At 41.7% G+C, this 18,446-nt stretch overlaps 1 protein-coding gene across 6 annotated transcripts in view; it reads right to left on the bottom strand.

Annotated features, from left to right (window-relative positions):
- The window catches only part of bicd1a (bicaudal D homolog 1a), a 127,202-nt gene that overhangs the window by 37,683 nt on the left and 71,073 nt on the right, over positions 1 to 18,446 (bottom strand). For 5 of the 6 annotated variants that reach the window (XM_061917944.1, XM_061917945.1, XM_061917947.1 and 2 more), the window contains exon 4: positions 4,097 to 4,249. In XM_061917944.1, the coding sequence (XP_061773928.1) occupies positions 4,097 to 4,249 (153 nt within the window). Of the gene's footprint in view, positions 1 to 4,096; positions 4,250 to 9,512; positions 9,640 to 18,446 lie in introns of those variants that run through there. The other variant, XM_061917949.1, reaches the window with a different exon arrangement.

The following is an 18,446-nucleotide window of genomic DNA, read 5'->3' as shown; positions in this document are numbered from 1 at the left end:
GCTATACCTCTACCAAACAATCTGTCACTCCTAATCCATAAATCCCATGAAATCTTATACGTCTAGTCTCTTACGTGAATGAGCTAAATAATATTATTTGATATTTTACGGTAATGTGTTAATAATTTCACACATAAGTCGCTCCTGAGTATAAGTCGCACCCCCTGGCCACACTATGAAAAAAACTGTGACTTATAGTCCGAAAAATACAGTAATGTAAAAAAAAAAATAATAATCATGATGAAAACATACAACTGTAGAATTTTTTGTTTCTTATTGGTTTAATTTTTGTAAAAAGAAAATATGGCTTTGTCGTCGCCAACATTGAAAGTCAATTGTTGAATTTGTGAATATAGGAGTCAGATATGACTTTTTTAATTAATTCTGCTCTTTTTCATTCATATTTTACTTTAATGTAATGTTGATTGATTTATATTCTATTCCTTTGTTTGATTTTTTAAAATAAATTAACTGAACTTTTATTCAGAGTCAACATGTTCTTTGTAATCATTTTAATTTAGCGTAGCAGCACAGCTTCCACATCCATTCCAATCTTATCAAGCTAACTAATTTAGCATTGCTTTGAAAATGACATATTTCTAAAAACAACCGTACTATTCAAGTTTGTATTGTAGCCAAACGTTTTCCCCAAAGATGTAAAGTCTAAAAAACAGTTTTTCATCGTTTTTGCCAATTTATTGGGTTTTGTGAACATATTCAATTAATGCCGAAGCAGCTTCACTGCAGTAGGATATATTAAACACTTTTCTTTCCACTATTTTTTTCACATTTTCATACATTAACTTATCTGGAACATAAACACATGACTATTTATACACACAATATGAACACATTGGATCGAACTGACTTGTAGTTGCCATAGTATTGTTTTTGTTTATTGTTCATACATATTTACAAATCTTTACATAACTGGTGAAAAATTAACATAATAATATTTCTCAATCTCTCTTTATGAATGAAATTGAACTACATTTTTGTTGTTTCTGTATTTCATGCACACACTCAGGCTCCTATAGCAAAATATACTTCTGGTCACGAAAAATAATACTGTACATTATACCCTGGTTTATTGCCGTTAATTGGATGCAGTTAATTAATTTACGCAGAGTAGGATTCATTTATTATATGTGGATTAATAAAGAGGAAGGCCCTTTAGAAATAACATCCACAGTCACCTTTAAAAAGCTGCAAACTTTAAAGCCAATGTATCCACATGTACTCACTGCAGTCATACTAACCCCGTTTCCATATGAGTTGGGGAATTGTGTTAGATGTAAATATAAACAGAATACAATGATTTGCAAATCCTTTTCAACCCATATCCAATTAAATGCACTACAAAGACAAGATATTTGATGTTCAAACTCAAACTTTTTTTTTTCCTCTTTGTTCTGGAGGACACCACGTCCTCTGTTTCCAAATATAATTTGAAATGTGGACTCGTCAGACCACAAAACACTTTTCCACTTTGCATCAGTCCAGGGTGTTGTTGATAAATGGGTTTTGCTTTGCATAGTAGAGTTTTAACTTGCACTTACAGATGAAGCGACCAACTGTAGTTACTGACAGTGGTTTTATGAGGTGTTCATGAGCCCATGTGGTGATATCCTTTACACACTGATGTGGGTTTTTGATGCGGTACCGCCTGAAGGGTCAAAGGTCCGTAATATCATCGCTTACGTGCAGTGATTTCTCCAGATTCTCTCAATCAATCAATCAATGTTTACTTATATAGCCCTAAATCACTGGTGTCTCAAAGGGCTGCACAAACCACCACGACATCCTCGGTAGGCCCACATAAGGGCAAGGAAAACTCACACCCAGTGGGACATCGGTGACAATAATGACCCAGTGGGACGTCGGTGACAATGATGACTATGAGAACCTTGGAGAGGAGGAAAGCAATGGATGTCGAGCGGGTCTAACATGATACTGTGAAAGTTCAATCCACAATGGATCCAACACAGTCGCGAGAGTCCAGTCCAAAGCGGATCCAACACAGCAGCGAGAGTCCCGTTCACAGCGGAGCCAGCAGGAAACCATCCCAAGCGGAGGCGGATCAGCAGCGCAGAGATGTCCCCAGCCGATACACAGGCAAGCAGTACATGGCCACCGGATCGGACCGGACCCCCTTCACAAGGGAGAGTGGGACATAGGAGAAAAAGAAAAGAAACGGCAGATCAACTGGTCTAAAAAGGAGGTCTATTTAAAGGCTAGAGTATACAAATGAGTTTTAAGGTGAGACTTAAATGCTCCTACTGAGGTGGCATCTCGAACTGTTACCGGGAGGGCATTCCAGAGTACTGGAGCCCGAAATGAAAACGCTCAATAGCCCGCAGACTTTTTTTGGGGCTCTAGGAATCACTAATAAGCCGGAGTCCTTTGAACGCAGATTTCTTGCCGGGACATATGGTACAATACAATCGGCAAGATAGGCTGGAGCTAGACCGTGTAGTATTTTATACGTAAGTAGTAAAACCTTAAAGTCACATCTTAAGTGCACAGGAAGCCAGTGCAGGTGAGCCAGTATAGGTATATATGTATGTATATATGTATATAAAGGTATATACAGTACAGGTATATATGTATGTATATATGTATATAAAGGTATATACAGTACAGGTATATATGTATGTATATATGTATATAAAGGTATATACAGTACAGGCGTAATGTGATCAAACTTTCTTGTTCTTGTCAAAAGTCTAGCAGCCGCATTTTGTACCAACTGTAATCTTTTAATGCTAGACATGGGGAGACCCGAAAATAATACGTTACAGTAATCGAGACGAGACGTAACAAACGCATGGATAATGATCTCGGCGTCTTTAGTGGACAGAATGGAGCGAATTTTAGCGATATTACGGAGATGAAAGAAGGCCGTTTTAGTAACGCTTTTAATGTGTGACTCAAAGGAGAGAGTTGGGTCGAAGATAATACCCAGATTCTTTACCGTGTCGCCTTGTTTTATTATTTGGTTGTCAAATCTTGGAAAAGTCATAGTAGAGTTTTAACTTGCACTTACAGATGAAGCGACCAACTGTAGTTACTGACAGTGGTTTTATGAAGTGTTCCTGAGCCCATGTGGTGATATCCTTTACACACTGATGTGGGTTTTTGATGCAGTACCGCCTGAGGGATCAAAGGTCCGTAATATCATCGCTTACGTGCAGTGATTTCTCCAGATTCTCTGAACCTTTTGATGATTTTACAGACCGTAGATGGTAAAATCCCTAAATTCCTTGCAACAGCTCGTTGAGATGTGTTGTTCTAAAACTGTTCGACAATTTGCTTACTAATTGGTGACCCTCACCCCATCCTTGTTTGTGAATTACTTAGCATTACATGGAAGCTGCTTTTATACCCAATCATGGCACCCACCTGTTCCCAATTAGCCTGCACACCTGTGGGATGTTCCAGATAAGTGTTTGATGAGCATTACTCAACTTTATCAGTACTTATTGCCACCTTTCCCAACTTCTTTGTCACGTGTTGCCGGCATCAGATTCTTAAGTTAATGATTATTTGCAAAAAAAAAAAATGTTCATCAGTTTGAACATCAAATATGTTGTCTTTGTAGCATATTCAACTGAATATGGGTTGAAAATGATTTGCAAATCATTGTATTCTGTTTATATTTACATCTAACACAATTTCCCAACTCATATGGGAACGGGGTTTGTACGTAGCATCAGATCCGGACTGTAATGTGCGGTGAGGCCTGCTCATTTAGTCCGTCCATCTTCATGCGTCATCCTTGAATGAAAAGTGATGAAGATGACAAAATATTGAGCTTATAAAAATCCTCAAAAACACTGACTGGAAGCAAAATATGCGCACAACAACAGTAGAATAATAAACACTGGGATCGCATACAAATCCTGGAACTATACAGGGCCATACAAATGTGATTGTGATAATTGGTATCGAAAAAAAGTGGGCAATTTTCAAATAAAAACGTGTGCATTGCCTTTTATATTAAAGTTGAGCACGAGAGACGTACTGGACATAATCCATATGTAGTATATTTGGAGTCAAATCCTTCATTCAGGTATTACATGGCCTCAGCACTGACCTGGCTCTGCTTGAGCGTAGAGACCAGTTTCTGCAAGGTGATGTTCTCTTCCTCCAGCTCCGTGTAATCCTGGAGCAGACGGGTCTCTCGGAATTTATACTCCTTGATCTCCTCCCGCATCCTGCTCCTCTGGAGCTCCAGCATGTCATTGCTCTGAGGCACAGGAAGAGACAAAAAGGGACACTTTAGATCAGTCTGTAGTGGCGGACACTTTGTCCATGAAAAGTACAATAACCGAGTTCTGTTGAACAGACACAATTGTGACAGAAAACAATATTAAAGTCATCTCAACAATAATGAGTATCAGAAGTACTTTATTAATCCTCAAGTGAAGTGAAGTGAATTATATTTATATAGCGCTTTTTCTCTAGTGACTCAAAGCACTTTACATAGTGAAACCCAATATCTAAGTTACAATCAAACCAGTGTGGGTGGGACTGGAAACAGGTGGGTAAAGTGTCTTGCCCAAGGACACAACGGCAGTGACTAGGTTGGCAGAAGCGGGAATTGAACCTGCAACCCTCAAGTTGCTGGCACGGTCACTCTACCAACTGAGCTAAACCGCTAAAGGGAAATTAGGATTTTCAGCACAATCCCATTCATTAAAAAAGGGAGACAGAACAGGATCGCTGACGGGGTCTGCCAAGTTCTGGCGCCCCTTACAAAAAAGGGGATAAACAGGTAAAAGCTGGGGGGTTGAGTTAAAAAAAAATAAAAAAATCAGTCTAAGTCTGAAGAGGGGTTCCAGACTGAGGCCAAGGAAGGAAAAAAATCTCATAGCCATAGCACACATAAAAATGTGTGTAAGAGGGAAACATCAAAGAATACATTCATCCATCCATCCATTTTCTACTGCTTGTCCCTTTTAGGGTAGCTGGAGCCTATCTCAGCTGCATTTGGGCGGACAAGTCGCCACCTCATCGCAGGGCCAACACAGGTAGACAGACAACATTCAAACTCACATTCACACAATAGGGCCTAATTTATTGTTGCCAATCAACCTATCCCCAGGGAACTCACGCAGTCACGGGGAGAACATGTAAACTCCACACGGAAAGATCCCAAGCCCGGGATTGAACCCAGGACTGCTCAGGACCTTCGTATTGTGAGGCAAATGCACTAACCCCTTTCCACCGTGCTGCCAACTCAAGGAATACAAAGGACATTAAAGACACTATAAGAGCAGAGCTGATGCAACCAGCTGCCACTCCAGCAAGTAAAACAACAAAAAAAGACAAAATAATTAAACAACAATATATAAAACAAGCATACACGATAATGCATCTATGAAAAAAACCAGGATGTCTAAAATAACGTTGAGAACCTTAAACTTAAAGTTGAAACAACATGCTTTTCGACGTTTAATTTATATCTTCAGTAATGCGGACGTTGTACCGATCCGTTGTGGTGAAAAAGGAGCTGAGCCGGAAGGCAAAGCTCTCAATTTACCGGTCGATCTACGTTCCCATCCTCACCTATGGTCATGAGCTTTGGGTCATGACCGAAAGGATAAGATCACGGGTACAAGCGGCCCAAATGAGTTTGTTCTCCCTTAGAGATAGGGTGAGAAGCTCTGCCATCCGGGAGGAACTCAACGTAAAGCCGCTGCTCCTCCACATGGAGAGGAGCCAGATGAGGTGGTTCGGGCATCTGGTCAGGATGCCACCCGAACGCCTCCCTAGGGAGGTGTTTAGGGCACGTCCAACCGGTAGGAGGCCACGGGGAAGACCCAGGACACGTTGGGAAGACTATGTCTCCCGGCTGGCCTGGGAACGCCTCAGGATCCCCCGAGAAGAGCTAGACGAAGTGGCTGGGGAGAGGGAAGTCTGGGTTTCCCTGCTTAGGCTGCTGCCCCCGCGACCCGACCTCAGATAAATGGAAGAAGATAGATGGATGGATGGATGGATGGATTATTTAATATCAGGTTGTGACGTTGGCTGGACTATTGAATTTTGGTCATTTCCTAACCAACAACGTTGTCTCAATTTAAAAATACAACTATTTAGCAAGGTTTTTTTAAAAGTCAGTTTTAAAGGAGATGTTTGAATAATCAACATTGAATCAATGTCTTATGCCTGCTGGGAACATTTAGGTCAACATTAGTTTGTTTACATGCATATAGTAAAAGTGCTGAGTCACAAACAATAACAATAACAGGGGTGTCAAACTCAAATACAGAGTGGGCCAACATTTTAACCGGAACAAAGCCGCGGGCCAAGGTTGAACAAATTAACCTTTTAATAGGGACCCAAACAAGTTTTGCATTAAATATTGAACAAGCAAGGCTTATATAACTTTAGTGACATGCAAAATCCAGTTTCAAATAATAATAATAATTTAAAAAAATATCAATGGCATATCAAATAAAATTTAAATAAACATGTAATGCCTTTTTTTCTATTTGCAATCTTCTGAGGTAAATATCATTTTTTTTTCCACAGGCTAATAATACATTTGAAAATAAAACAACAATAATGAATGAACCAAACATTCAAGCCTTGAAGTAGCGAAAGAAAATGCATGAATTAAACAGTAATTATTGGTCAGTTTGCTGGAAGTTTCCCGGAAGAGTTAGTGTTGCAAGGGGTTCTGGGTATTTGTTCTGTTGTGTTACGGTGCGGATGTTCACCTGAAATGTGTTTGTCATTCTTGTTTGGCGTGGGTTCACAGTGTGGCGCATATTTGTAACAGTGCTAAAGTTGTTTACACGGCCACCCTCAGTGTGACCTGCATGGCTGTTGACCAAGTATGCATTGCATTCACTTGTGTGTGTGTGTGTGTGTGTGTAAAAGCCACAAATATTATGTGACACGCTGTTAGTATGGAGGAAAAGCGGACGTGACGACAGGTTGTAGAGAACGCTAAAGGCAGTGCCTTAAATGCACGCCCCCAATATAGTTGTCCAGGTGGAAATTGGTAGAAATTCGGGAGAATGGTTGCCCCGGGAGATTTTCGGGAGGGGCACTGAACTTCGGGAGTCTACCGGGAAAATTAGGAGGGTTGGCAAGTATGAGTATTAGCGGTGAATGCGGTGTTACAGCGGCACCGACGCTGTATAACACCGGCGGGCCAGCTCTAATGCTGAATTGATATTGCCTCAAGGGCCAAATTAAATTACACGGCGGGCCAGAGATTGACACCCATGCTGTAGACCAAGTGAATTGTGAATTAGTGAATTATATATACATAGCGCTTTTTCTCTAGTGATTCAAAGCGCTTTACATAGTGACCCAGGATGGACCGCTCGCCTGTATCGGTTGGGGACATCTCTACGCTGCTGATCCGCCTCCGCTTGAGATGGTCTCCTGTGGACGGGACTCTCGCTGCTGTCTTGGATCCGCTTGAACTGAACTCTCGCGGCTGTGTTGGAGCCACTATGGATTGAACTTTCACAGTATCATGTTAGACCCGCTCGACATCCATTGCTTTCGGTCCCCTAGAGGGGGGGGGGGGGGGTTGCCCACATCTGAGGTCCTCTCCAAGGTTTCTCATAGTCAGCATTGTCACTGGCGTCCCACTGGATGTGAATTCTCCCTGCCCACTGGGTGTGAGTTTTCCTTGCCCTTTTGTGGGTTCTTCCGAGGATGTTGTAGTCGTAATGATTTGTGCAGTCCTTTGAGACATTTGTGATTTGGGGCTATATAAATAAACATTGATTGAAAACCAATATCTAAGTTACATTTAAACCATTGTGGGTGGCACTGGGAGCAGGTGGGTAAAGTGTCTTGCCCAAGGACACAACAGCAGTGACTAGGATGGCGGAAGCAGGGATCGAACCTGCAACTCTCAAGTTGCTGGCACGGCCGCTCTACCAACCGAGCTATACCGCCCCATACACAAATTAGGAGAGGCTCCCGGAAAAATCGAGGGTATACAAATATAAAACTGGCGGGCCGCGCCAACTCTAAATTTCACAGCACGGTGCGGGCCGCAAAATAACGTTTCGCGGGCTGCGTGTTTGAGACTCCAGAGCTGGACGAAGTGGCTGGGGAGAGGGAAGTCTGGGCTTCCCTGCTTAGGCTGCTGCCCCCGCGACTCGACCTCGGATAAGCGGAATAAGATGGATGGATGATTGATTGATAAAAAGTCAACTGGACGTCGGCCTTCGTGTCAACGTCTGCCAGGCAATCCCTCCGAAACTGGTCGAATAGTCCTTGTGTTTGCATATATATATTCACTATATATATAGTATAGTATATACATATATATATCCATCCATCCATCCATTTTCTACCGCTTATTCCCTTTCGGGGTCGCGGGGGGCGCTGGCGCCTATCTCAGCTACAATTGGGCGGAAGGCGGCGTACACCCTGGACAAGTCGCCACCTCATCACAGGGCCAACACAGATAGACAGACAACATTCACACACTAGGGCCAATTTAGTGTTGCCAATCAACCTATCCCCAGGTGCATGTCTTTGGAAGTGGGAGGAAGCCGGAGTACCCGGAGGGAACCCACGCAGTCACGGGGAGAACATGCAAACTCCACACAGAAAGATCCCGAGCCTGGATTTGAACCCAGGACTGCAGGACCTTCGTATTGTGAGGCAGACGCACTAACCCCTCTGCCACCGTGAAGCCCCTATATATATATATATATATATATATATATATATTCATATATACACATATTCATATATATATATATATATATATATTCATATATACACATATTCATATATATATACACATATTCATATATACACATATTCATATATATATATACACATATTCATATATATATATACACATATTCATATATATATATACACATATTCATATATATATATATATATATATATATTCATATATATATATATATTCATATATACACATATTCATATATATATATATATATATATATACACATATTCATATATATATACACATATTCATATTCATATATATATATATATATATATATATATATATATATATATATATATATATATATATATATATATATTCACTATCATGGACACTAGCTGAGGATCCCCCGGTGGTAAACCCGCCATGTTTAAACAATTTAACTCAATTTCAATACATAAAAAAAAACAAAAACAAAAAACATATAAAAAGCACACCTAAAGAAAACGGGAATTTTTTTTTAATCAAGGGGAGTTAAATATGAGCGGTATGAAACCAACATGGCCTTGGCTTGGTATTGTTGCAGATGTACAGTATTTAATGCATCTTGTTACTCTTTCCGAGGTCTTAATCAAGGCTTAAATTGTCCATTTTTCTGAAACAGACATTTATTTCTTCTCCTCCAAAATCATGCCCCAAAAAAAGCCCAAAAAAATGCAGAAAATGCCTTCAGAACTAATGAATAAGAAAAAACACAACTTACAATTAGTCTGACATCAAATAAAAGAAAACACATTGATTTCACACGCCTTATCACAAAGAATCATACCTCATTGGCCTCACAAACTCCGAAGGAATAAAGTTTATTTCCGAGCCGAGACTCCATTAACCTCTTCCATCAAATATTGCTGTCTCATGCTGCTTCCCTTATTCCGTCACATATTAATTGTCCCCCCAACAACGTGACCAAAAAGGAAACAAAAATATGTTCCTCTCCAATTGACATGGCTTTTGTAACAAAAATAAAGTTTGCATATACTTGCATGAAATGACCAAATAAATATATTTTTCATCACTTTATATGTAAATATGAACTGAATATGTATACATTGTATTTATTTATTATAACCATACAATGTCCTTCTGTCAGCCGCTACACATGTCATGTGTGGAGCTGCACAGATGAACTCTACAGTTCCATCATTGGCTGCAAAGTATTGGGCTCAGAGCTTCATAATGCCTCTGATAGAGTGTGTGTGTGTGCGTGTGTGTGTGATATAATGTCTCAACTGAAAATGAAGGTCATTATAAAACTATTTGAGCCTTACATTAGCTGACAGTATCTCCTAAACCAGAGGTCTTCAACAGGGGTTGGCGACCCCCAGTGGGATCTTGGAGGTACTGCAGGGAGGTCATGAATTTGTTTTCATTGACAATATCCATCCATCCATTTCCTACCGCTTATTCCCTTTTTTTGGGGCCGCTGGCGCCTATCTCAGCTACAATCGGGCGGAAGGCGGGGTACACCCTGGACAAGTCGTCACCTCATGACAGATAGACAGACAACATTCACACACTAGGGCCAATTTAGTGTTAAAAATCAACCTATCCCCAGGTGCATGTCTTTGGAGGTGGGAGGAAGTTTTCATTGACAATAATTTTTTATATTTTGTTTGTTTTTCCATATTCATCCCACAATATTTCCACAAATTTAAATCTCTCTAAAAACACTGACATGCCATTTATCCAAAAAAAGAAGCGCGGTTTAGAAATAGCAGGGGCATAGCCACCCTACTTACAGTAACTTGCAGGTTTAAAATAAAAAACATCCATCCATCCATCCATCAATCCATCTTCTTCCGCTTATCCGAGGTCGGGTCGCGGGGGCAACAGCCTAAGCAGGGAAACCCAGACTTCCCTTTCCCCAGCCACTTCGTCTAGCTCTTCTTGGGGGATCCCGAGGCGTTCCCAGGCCAGCCGGGAGACATAGTCTTCCCAACGTGTCCCCAACCGATACAGGCGAGCGGTCCATCCTGGGTCCCGATGAGCGGTCCATCCTGGGTCTCGACTCTGGACAGCCAGTACTTCATCCATGGTCATCGGACCGGACCCCCTCCACAAGGGAGGGGGGGACATAGGAGAAAGAAAAGAAGCGGCAGATCAACTGGTCTAAAAAGGAGGTCTATTTAAAGGCTAGAGTATACAGATGAGTTTTAAGGTGAGACTTAAATGCTTCTACTGAGGTAGCATCTCGAACTGTTACCGGGAGGGCATTCCAGAGTACTGGAGCCCGAACGGAAAACGCTCTATAGCCCGCAGACTTTTTTTGGGCTCTAGGAATCACTAATAAGCCGGAGTCTTTTGAACGCAGATTTCTTGCCGGGACATATGGTACAATACAATCTGCAAGATAGGATGGAGCTAGACCGTGTAGTATTTTATACGTAAGTAGTAAAACCTTAAAGTCACATCTTAAGTGCATATTTTAAAAGAGTACATATTTTTCACAAATAAAAATTGCTGGACCGGTTCAAGAAATGAGTCATTTCCACGCAGGGAGTGTGCGTCCATGCACAAAAGCAGTCCAAGAGAAGCAACTAACAATTTGCAGTCATGTTGTTATATTAGAAAATACATACACAAAACACTCATGGAGGGATGACGATTCCCTTTCCTCTCCCTTATCTCTCCTGCTTGCTTCTTTGTTTTGTCTTGTCTTAACTTTCTTGTTGCCTCTTTTTGCACTGCTCTCCAAATCTAAACATTGGAACTATTTAACTGGCCTCAACAAAATTGACCAGATCTTGGGTTCGGGGGAACCTGCTGTCGTGATGAAGCGGTTGTTGCCGGACACACGGCGGACTCTTGGGAGAAGAAGGAGGGCCGCGTGCCTGGCGACCCTTTTCTGTCGAGGACGTGAAGATATCCACCTATTCGGAATTATGGAGTAAGCGTTGCTCTGGTTTGTCGACAAATTGGAAGTTGCTGGCAGTCTTCAAAGTACCCCAAAGCTGCCACAAATGATTGGAGGATGCGGGAAGAACTGTTGATTACATCGGACTGTCCACCCCGCAGTTTTGAGGACCAGTCATAGACAATTTAGAGTGAAAAGCTAATTTTATTTTGACCCGCATAAAAAACATTCTAACTTGGATTGTTTTCCTGGCTTAGAGACTCTCCTGAAGGACACTGCAGCGAAGACACAACAAATTCCCGTTTTGTCTTTCATGGACAAACACCTGTTGTTGTTGACTTTAGACTAGCGACTGCAATACATCAAGGCCACGGAACAGAGACACACTATGGGCTTAAACACACACACACATACAAATCCACATAAATTAGATTAGATAGTACTTTATTTATTCCGTCAGGAGAGTTCCTTCAGGAAAATTACAATTTTCAGCACAATCCCATTCAAGATCAGACAAACGTTACAGGGAGACAGAACAGGATCGCTGACGGGTCTGCCGGCTTCCAGCGCCCCTTACAGAAAAGATGACATACAGGTAAACATGGGGGGCGGGGGGAAGAAAAGAATAGAAGATTAAAATAAAATAAAAAAAATCGGTCTTAGCCTGGGCCCTGGAGTGGGGGTGCAGACTGAGGCCAAGGGGAAAAAAATGTGAAGACTCTTCTTCGGCATGGTAATGCCGGTGTAGTTTTCCCGTGGATGCGTCGAAGCAGAACACAGCAAAGGTAAGATATAAGGTATTTATTTAATAACAAAAGGCTATGAACTAAAACACTGATGTAAAGAAAAAAGGTAAACAAAAGACGCTAGCGTGAAAGCTAGGATAAAACACAAGGAAAACTAAAACTTGGTACGAGGACACAAAAGAGTAAACAAAAACATTCAGCATGAAAGCTGGAATATAAAGTGGCTTAGCGTGAGAGCTAGCGAGAAAATACATACGAAGGATGAGAGTCGTCACTGATGCGCGTGGGCAAATTAGGATCCGAGAATGAGTAAACAGAAAAGGTGAGCTTAAATAGGAGGGTGAAAATTAGTAGCAGGTGTGCGGGGCGGGACTAAGAGGTGGACTGATGTGTAACCATAGTGATGGACAAAAACAGGAAATAAACGGGTCAGACTGAGAATGAAAAAACAAACACGTGAAGATCTGAGCAGCAGATCGCAACAAAAAATATATATATATACACCACACATTCACACCCCACCCCCCCAACCCAACAACCTCGACGAAATCCCATAGGAGTAATGAATGGATGGTCAGCGCCTGAGAGCTGAGGCCTACCACCATGTTTTTGAACTACCTTCCCTCTGTTGCTAGATATCTCGAGATGTATGTTGTAATATGTATATGTGCTTTGCCATGGAGGTTTTTTTCCCACTCCAGACTGGGCCCCCTTAGGAGCCCAGTCTGGATTGTATTTTTTTACTCATCCTTCCCCAGCGTTGACCTTTTTCCCATCTTTTACGGGGCGCCTTATGGCGACCCATCAGCGTTCTTGTTCTGTAACCCTGTACACTGTCTGTTTGTCCAATCTTGAACAGGTTTGTGCTGAAAATAAAGTTTCGTTGTACTTGTACAATGACAATAAAGACTTATCCTATCCTATGTACGAGCATAGTTATGTCATTATGTACCAAAAGCTGTAAGATGCTGGGATATAATGCTTAAAACACATAGAAAAGTCCTCTTGGTATCAGTTTGCAAACAGCCCTTAGCAAGTGGTTAGCACCCTAATTGTCAGTTAGCAATTATTCGTTTGTTGCCAGCGCTGTATTTTATTATATTTACATAAAATATAGTGATGTCCGATAACAGCTTTTTTGCCTATATCCGATATTCCAATATTGTACAACACTTAATTACCGATTCCGATATCAACCGATACCGACAAATACAGTCGTGGAATTAACACATTATTATGCTTAATTTTGTTGTGATGTCCTGCTTGATGCATTAAACAATGTAACAAGGCTTTCCAAAAGAAATTAACTCAAATTATGGAAAAAAAATGCCAGCATGGTACTGCCATATTTATTATTGAAGTCACAAAGTGCATTTTTTTTTTTTAACATGCCTCCAAAACTGCAGCTTGGAATTTGGGACATGCTCTCCCTGAGAGAGCATGAGGAGGTTGAGGTAGGCGGGGTTGAGGGGTGTGTGTGTTGGGAGGCGGGTACCAGGGGGTATATTATAGCATCCTGTAAGAGTAAGTGCTGAAAGGGGTTCTGGGTATTTGTTCTGTTGTGTTTATGTTGTGTTACGGTGCGGATGTTCTCCCGAAATGTGTTTGTCATTCTTGTTTGGTGTGGGTTCACACTGTGGCACATATTTGTAACAGTGTTAAAGTTGTGTATATGGCCACCCTCAGTGTGACCTGTAGTGCTGTTGACCAAGTATGCATGGATTCACGGATGTGTGTCTTAAATGCAATGCCTTTAAGGTTTATTGGCGCTCTGTACTTCTCCCTATGTCCGCGGAGTTTTAAAAAGTCATACATTTTACTTTTTGAAACCGATATTACATTTTAAAGCATTTATCATGCTTTAAAATCATCTCTAGCATCAACAAAATATTGCACCAAGGCTGTTAATACTTATATGCTTGTGATTTTTATATATTTTTATTTTTAATAAATTAGGAAAATATATATTTTTTGAAAATCACATTGTCAGTATTTGGTATTATTTGTATAATTTTGAGGACAAAAATGAATGTATTCCATTGTGGAATAAGGCTGGAACATAACAAAATGCGGAAAAAGTGAAGCGCTGTGAGTACTTTCCAGATGCATTGAAAATCAGAATTATGTGTGTTCTATGTTTTTTAGCAAAGTTAAAATGTGATGTTACATAAATGCCAATATATTGTTTTTGCTGTGTACAGGATATCAAGGTTTTTCCATCATCATTTTAAAATGAGCATAGTGTTCTAAAGCAGTGGTTCTGAAATGGGGGTACATGTACCCCTGGGGGTACTTGAAGGTAAAATTAGCAATTCAAAAATCCTTTATAAATATATTTATTGAATAATACTTCAACAAAATATGAATGCATGTTCATAAACTGTGAAAATAAATGCAACAATGCAATATTCAGTGTTGTCAGCTAGATTTTTTGTGGACATGTTCCATAAATATTGATGTTAAAGATTTCTTTTTTTGTGAAGACATGTTTAGAATCAAGATGGATCTCTATTACAATCCCCAAAGAGGGCACTTTAATTTAATGATCACTCATACAGACTCCCGAAATTCAGCACCTCTCCCGAAAACCTCCCGGGACAAATATTCTCCCGAAAATCTCCCGAAATTCAGGCAGACGTGAAAACAGGCTGTCGACACGTCACTCGGGTCCGCATGGAGCTGGAGGGGGCGTGGCCTCCAGCCCCATTTGGACCCGAGTGACGTGTCGACAGCCTGTTTTCACGTCTGCTTTCCCACAATATAAACAGAGTGGCTGCCCAATGATGTTATAACTGTAGAATGATCGAGGGCGAGTTCTTGGTTTCTTATGTGGGTTTATTGTTAGGCAGTCTCATTTACATCCTCCCAGCTCGTCAACAACACACAACAACAGCAGTCACGTTTTCGTCTACCGTAAAACAGTTCTTCCGCCGTAAACAGCAATGTTGTGACACTCTTAAACAGGACAATACTGCCATCTACATGTTCATAAACTGTGAAAAGAAATGCAACAATGCAATATTCAGTGTTGTCAGCTAGATTTTTTGTGGACATGTTCCACAAATATTGATGTTAAAGATTTCTTTTTTTGTGAAGACATGTTTAGAATCCAGATGGATCTCTATTACAATCCCCAAAGAGGGCACTTTAATTGAATGATTACTCATACTTGCCAATCCTCCCGGATTTTCCGGGAAACTCCCGAAATTCAGCACCTCTCCCGAAAACCTCCCGGGACAAATATTCTCCCGAAAATCTCCCGAAATTCAGGCAGACGTGAAAACAGGCTGTCGACACGTCACTCGGGTCCGCATGGAGCTGGAGGGGGCGTGGCCTCCAGCTCCATTTGGACCCGAGTGACGTGTCGACAGCCTGTTTTCATGCCTGCTTTCCCACAATATAAACAGAGTGGCTGCCCAATGATGTTATAACTGTAGAACGATCGAGGGCGAGTTCTTGGTTTCTTATGTGGGTTTATTGTTAGGCAGTCTCATTTACGTCCTCCCAGCTCGGAAACAACACACAACAACAGCAGTCACGTGTTCGTCTACCGTAAAACAGTTCTTCCGCTTTAAACAGCAATGTTGTCACACTCTTAAACAGGACAATACTGACATCTACTGTGCACGCATATGTGGCAATAACATCAACGGCTTTTAGAGCAGTGGTTCTCAACCTTTTTTCAGAGAAGTACACCCTGTGAACACTTTTTTAATTCAAGTGCCCCTTAATCAGAGCAAAGCATTTTTGGTTGGAAAAAAAAAAGATGAAGTAAAATACAGCACTATGACACCAGTTTCTGATTTATTAAATTGTATAACAGTGCAAAATATTGCTCATTTGTAGTGGTCTTTCTAGAACTATTTGGAAAAAAATATATAAATAAATAAATGATAAATGGGTTGTACTTGTATAGCGCTTTTCTACCTTCAAGGTACTCAAAGCGCTTTGACACTACTTCCACATTTACACACACATTCACACACTGATGGAGGGAGCTGCCATGCAAGGCGCCAACCAGCACCCATCAGGAGCAAGGGTGAAGTGTCTTGCTCAGGACACAACGGACGTGACGAGGTTGGTTCTAGGTGGGATTTGAACCAGTGACTCTCAGGTTGCGCACGGCCACTCTTCCACTGCGCCACGCCGTCCCTTATATAAAAATATAAAAATAACTAAAAACTTGTTGAAAAATAAACAAGCGATTCAATTATAAATGAGGATTTATACACATACTGCGATGAGGTGGCGACTTGTCCAGGGTGTACACCATCTTCTGCCCGATTGTAGCTGAGATAGGCGCCAGCGCCCCCGCGACCCCAGAGGGAATATCCATCCATCCATTTTCTACCGCTTATTCCCTTTTGGGGTTGCGGGGGGCGCTGGCGCCTATCTCAGCTACAATCGGGCGGAAGGCGGGGTACACCCTGGACAAGTCGCCACCTCATCGCAGGGCCAACACAGATAGACAGACAACATTCACACGCTAGGGCCAATTTAGTGTTGCCAATCAACCTATCCCCAGGTGCATGTCTTTGGAAGTGGGAGGAAGCCGGAGTACCCGGAGGGAACCCACGCAGTCACGGGGAGAACATGCAAACTCCACACAGAAAGATCCCGAGCCTGGATTTGAACCCAGGACTGCAGGACCTTCGTATTGTGAGGCAGACGCACTAACCCCTCTCCCACCGTGAAGCCCAGAGGGAATAAGTAGTAGAAAATGGATGGATGGATTGCTGTAAATATATACTCCTCCCCTATTAACCACGCCCACAACAACACCCCTTGCCCAACCCCCGCCCCCCTACCCCCCACCTCCAGAAATCGGCGGTCTCAAGGATGGCAAGTATGTGATTACTTCTATGTGTAGAAATCTTTATTTATAATTGAATCACTTGTTTATTTTTCAACAAGTTTTTAGTTATTTTTATATCTTTTTTTCCAAATAGTTCAAGAAAGACCACTACAAATGAACAATATTTTGCTCTGTTATACATTTTAATAAATCAGAAACTGATGACATAGTGCTGTATTTTACTTCTTTAACTCTTTTTTTCAACCAAAAATGCTTTGCACTGATTAGGGGGTACTTGAATTTAAAAAAATGTTCACAGGGGGTACATCACTGAAAAAAGGTTGAGAACCACTGGACTAAAGTAGGGAATTGATGATTGAGAAAGTGTGCGCTGTGTGTAATCAGCCTGGTTGACTTTGCCCCTACTGAGCTCAGGGCATTCCGCTGATGCTGCAGCTTAGTACTGGATTTGCCCCCCACCTCCCTCACAAGGGGGTCATGACCCGCAGTGTCTGACCCCAACTTGAACTCCTGTTTCGTCTGCAGGCATGCAAATACTGTTGGAAAATGGTTGCTGTACACCAGATCATTAAGACAGTCTCACATGAAAGGTAAAATAAAGTTACCTCCATGCAAACATATTCTGTCACGAGGGGGGTTGCAGCTCACTGCAGGGTCCTTCTCCCAGGAATGCAAAACGGACAACTCCGGACAAACGCGTGAGGGTAGGAACATGATTTAATCCACAAATCATACACAATAACAGAAGACAGGAAACAAACAAAACAAAAGCGTGCCGATCGCACGGGAAGCCAAGGCAACAAGGCTCGAGCCTATCTTGCCGATTGTATTGTAACATATGTCCCGGCAAGAAATCTGCGTTCAAAAGACTCCGGCTTGTTAGTGATTCCTAGAGCCCAAAAAAAGTCTGCGGGCTATAGAGCGTTTTCCGTTCGGGCTCCAGTACTCTGGAATGCCCTCCCGGTAACAGTTCGAGATGCTACCTCAGTAGAAGCATTTAAGTCTCACCTTAAAACTCATCTGTATACTCTAGCCTTTAAATAGACCTCCTTTTTAGACCAGTTGATCTGCCGCTTCTTTTCTTTCTCCTATGTCCCCCCCTCCCTTGTGGAGGGTGTCCGGTCCGATGACCATGGATGAAGTATTGGCTGTCCAGAGTCGAGACACAGGATGGACCGCTCGTCGGGACCCAGGATGGACCGCTCGCCTGTATCGGTTGGGGACATCTCTACGCTGCTGATCCCCTTGAGATGGTTTCCTGTGGACGGGACTCTCGCTGCTGTCTTG

Source organism: Nerophis ophidion, linkage group LG12 (genome assembly GCF_033978795.1).
Source record: "Nerophis ophidion isolate RoL-2023_Sa linkage group LG12, RoL_Noph_v1.0, whole genome shotgun sequence".
Classification (NCBI taxonomy): Eukaryota; Metazoa; Chordata; class Actinopteri; order Syngnathiformes; family Syngnathidae; genus Nerophis; species Nerophis ophidion.
Note: the sequence above shows the minus strand (reverse complement) of the source record. Positions and strands in the feature narration are given on the sequence as shown.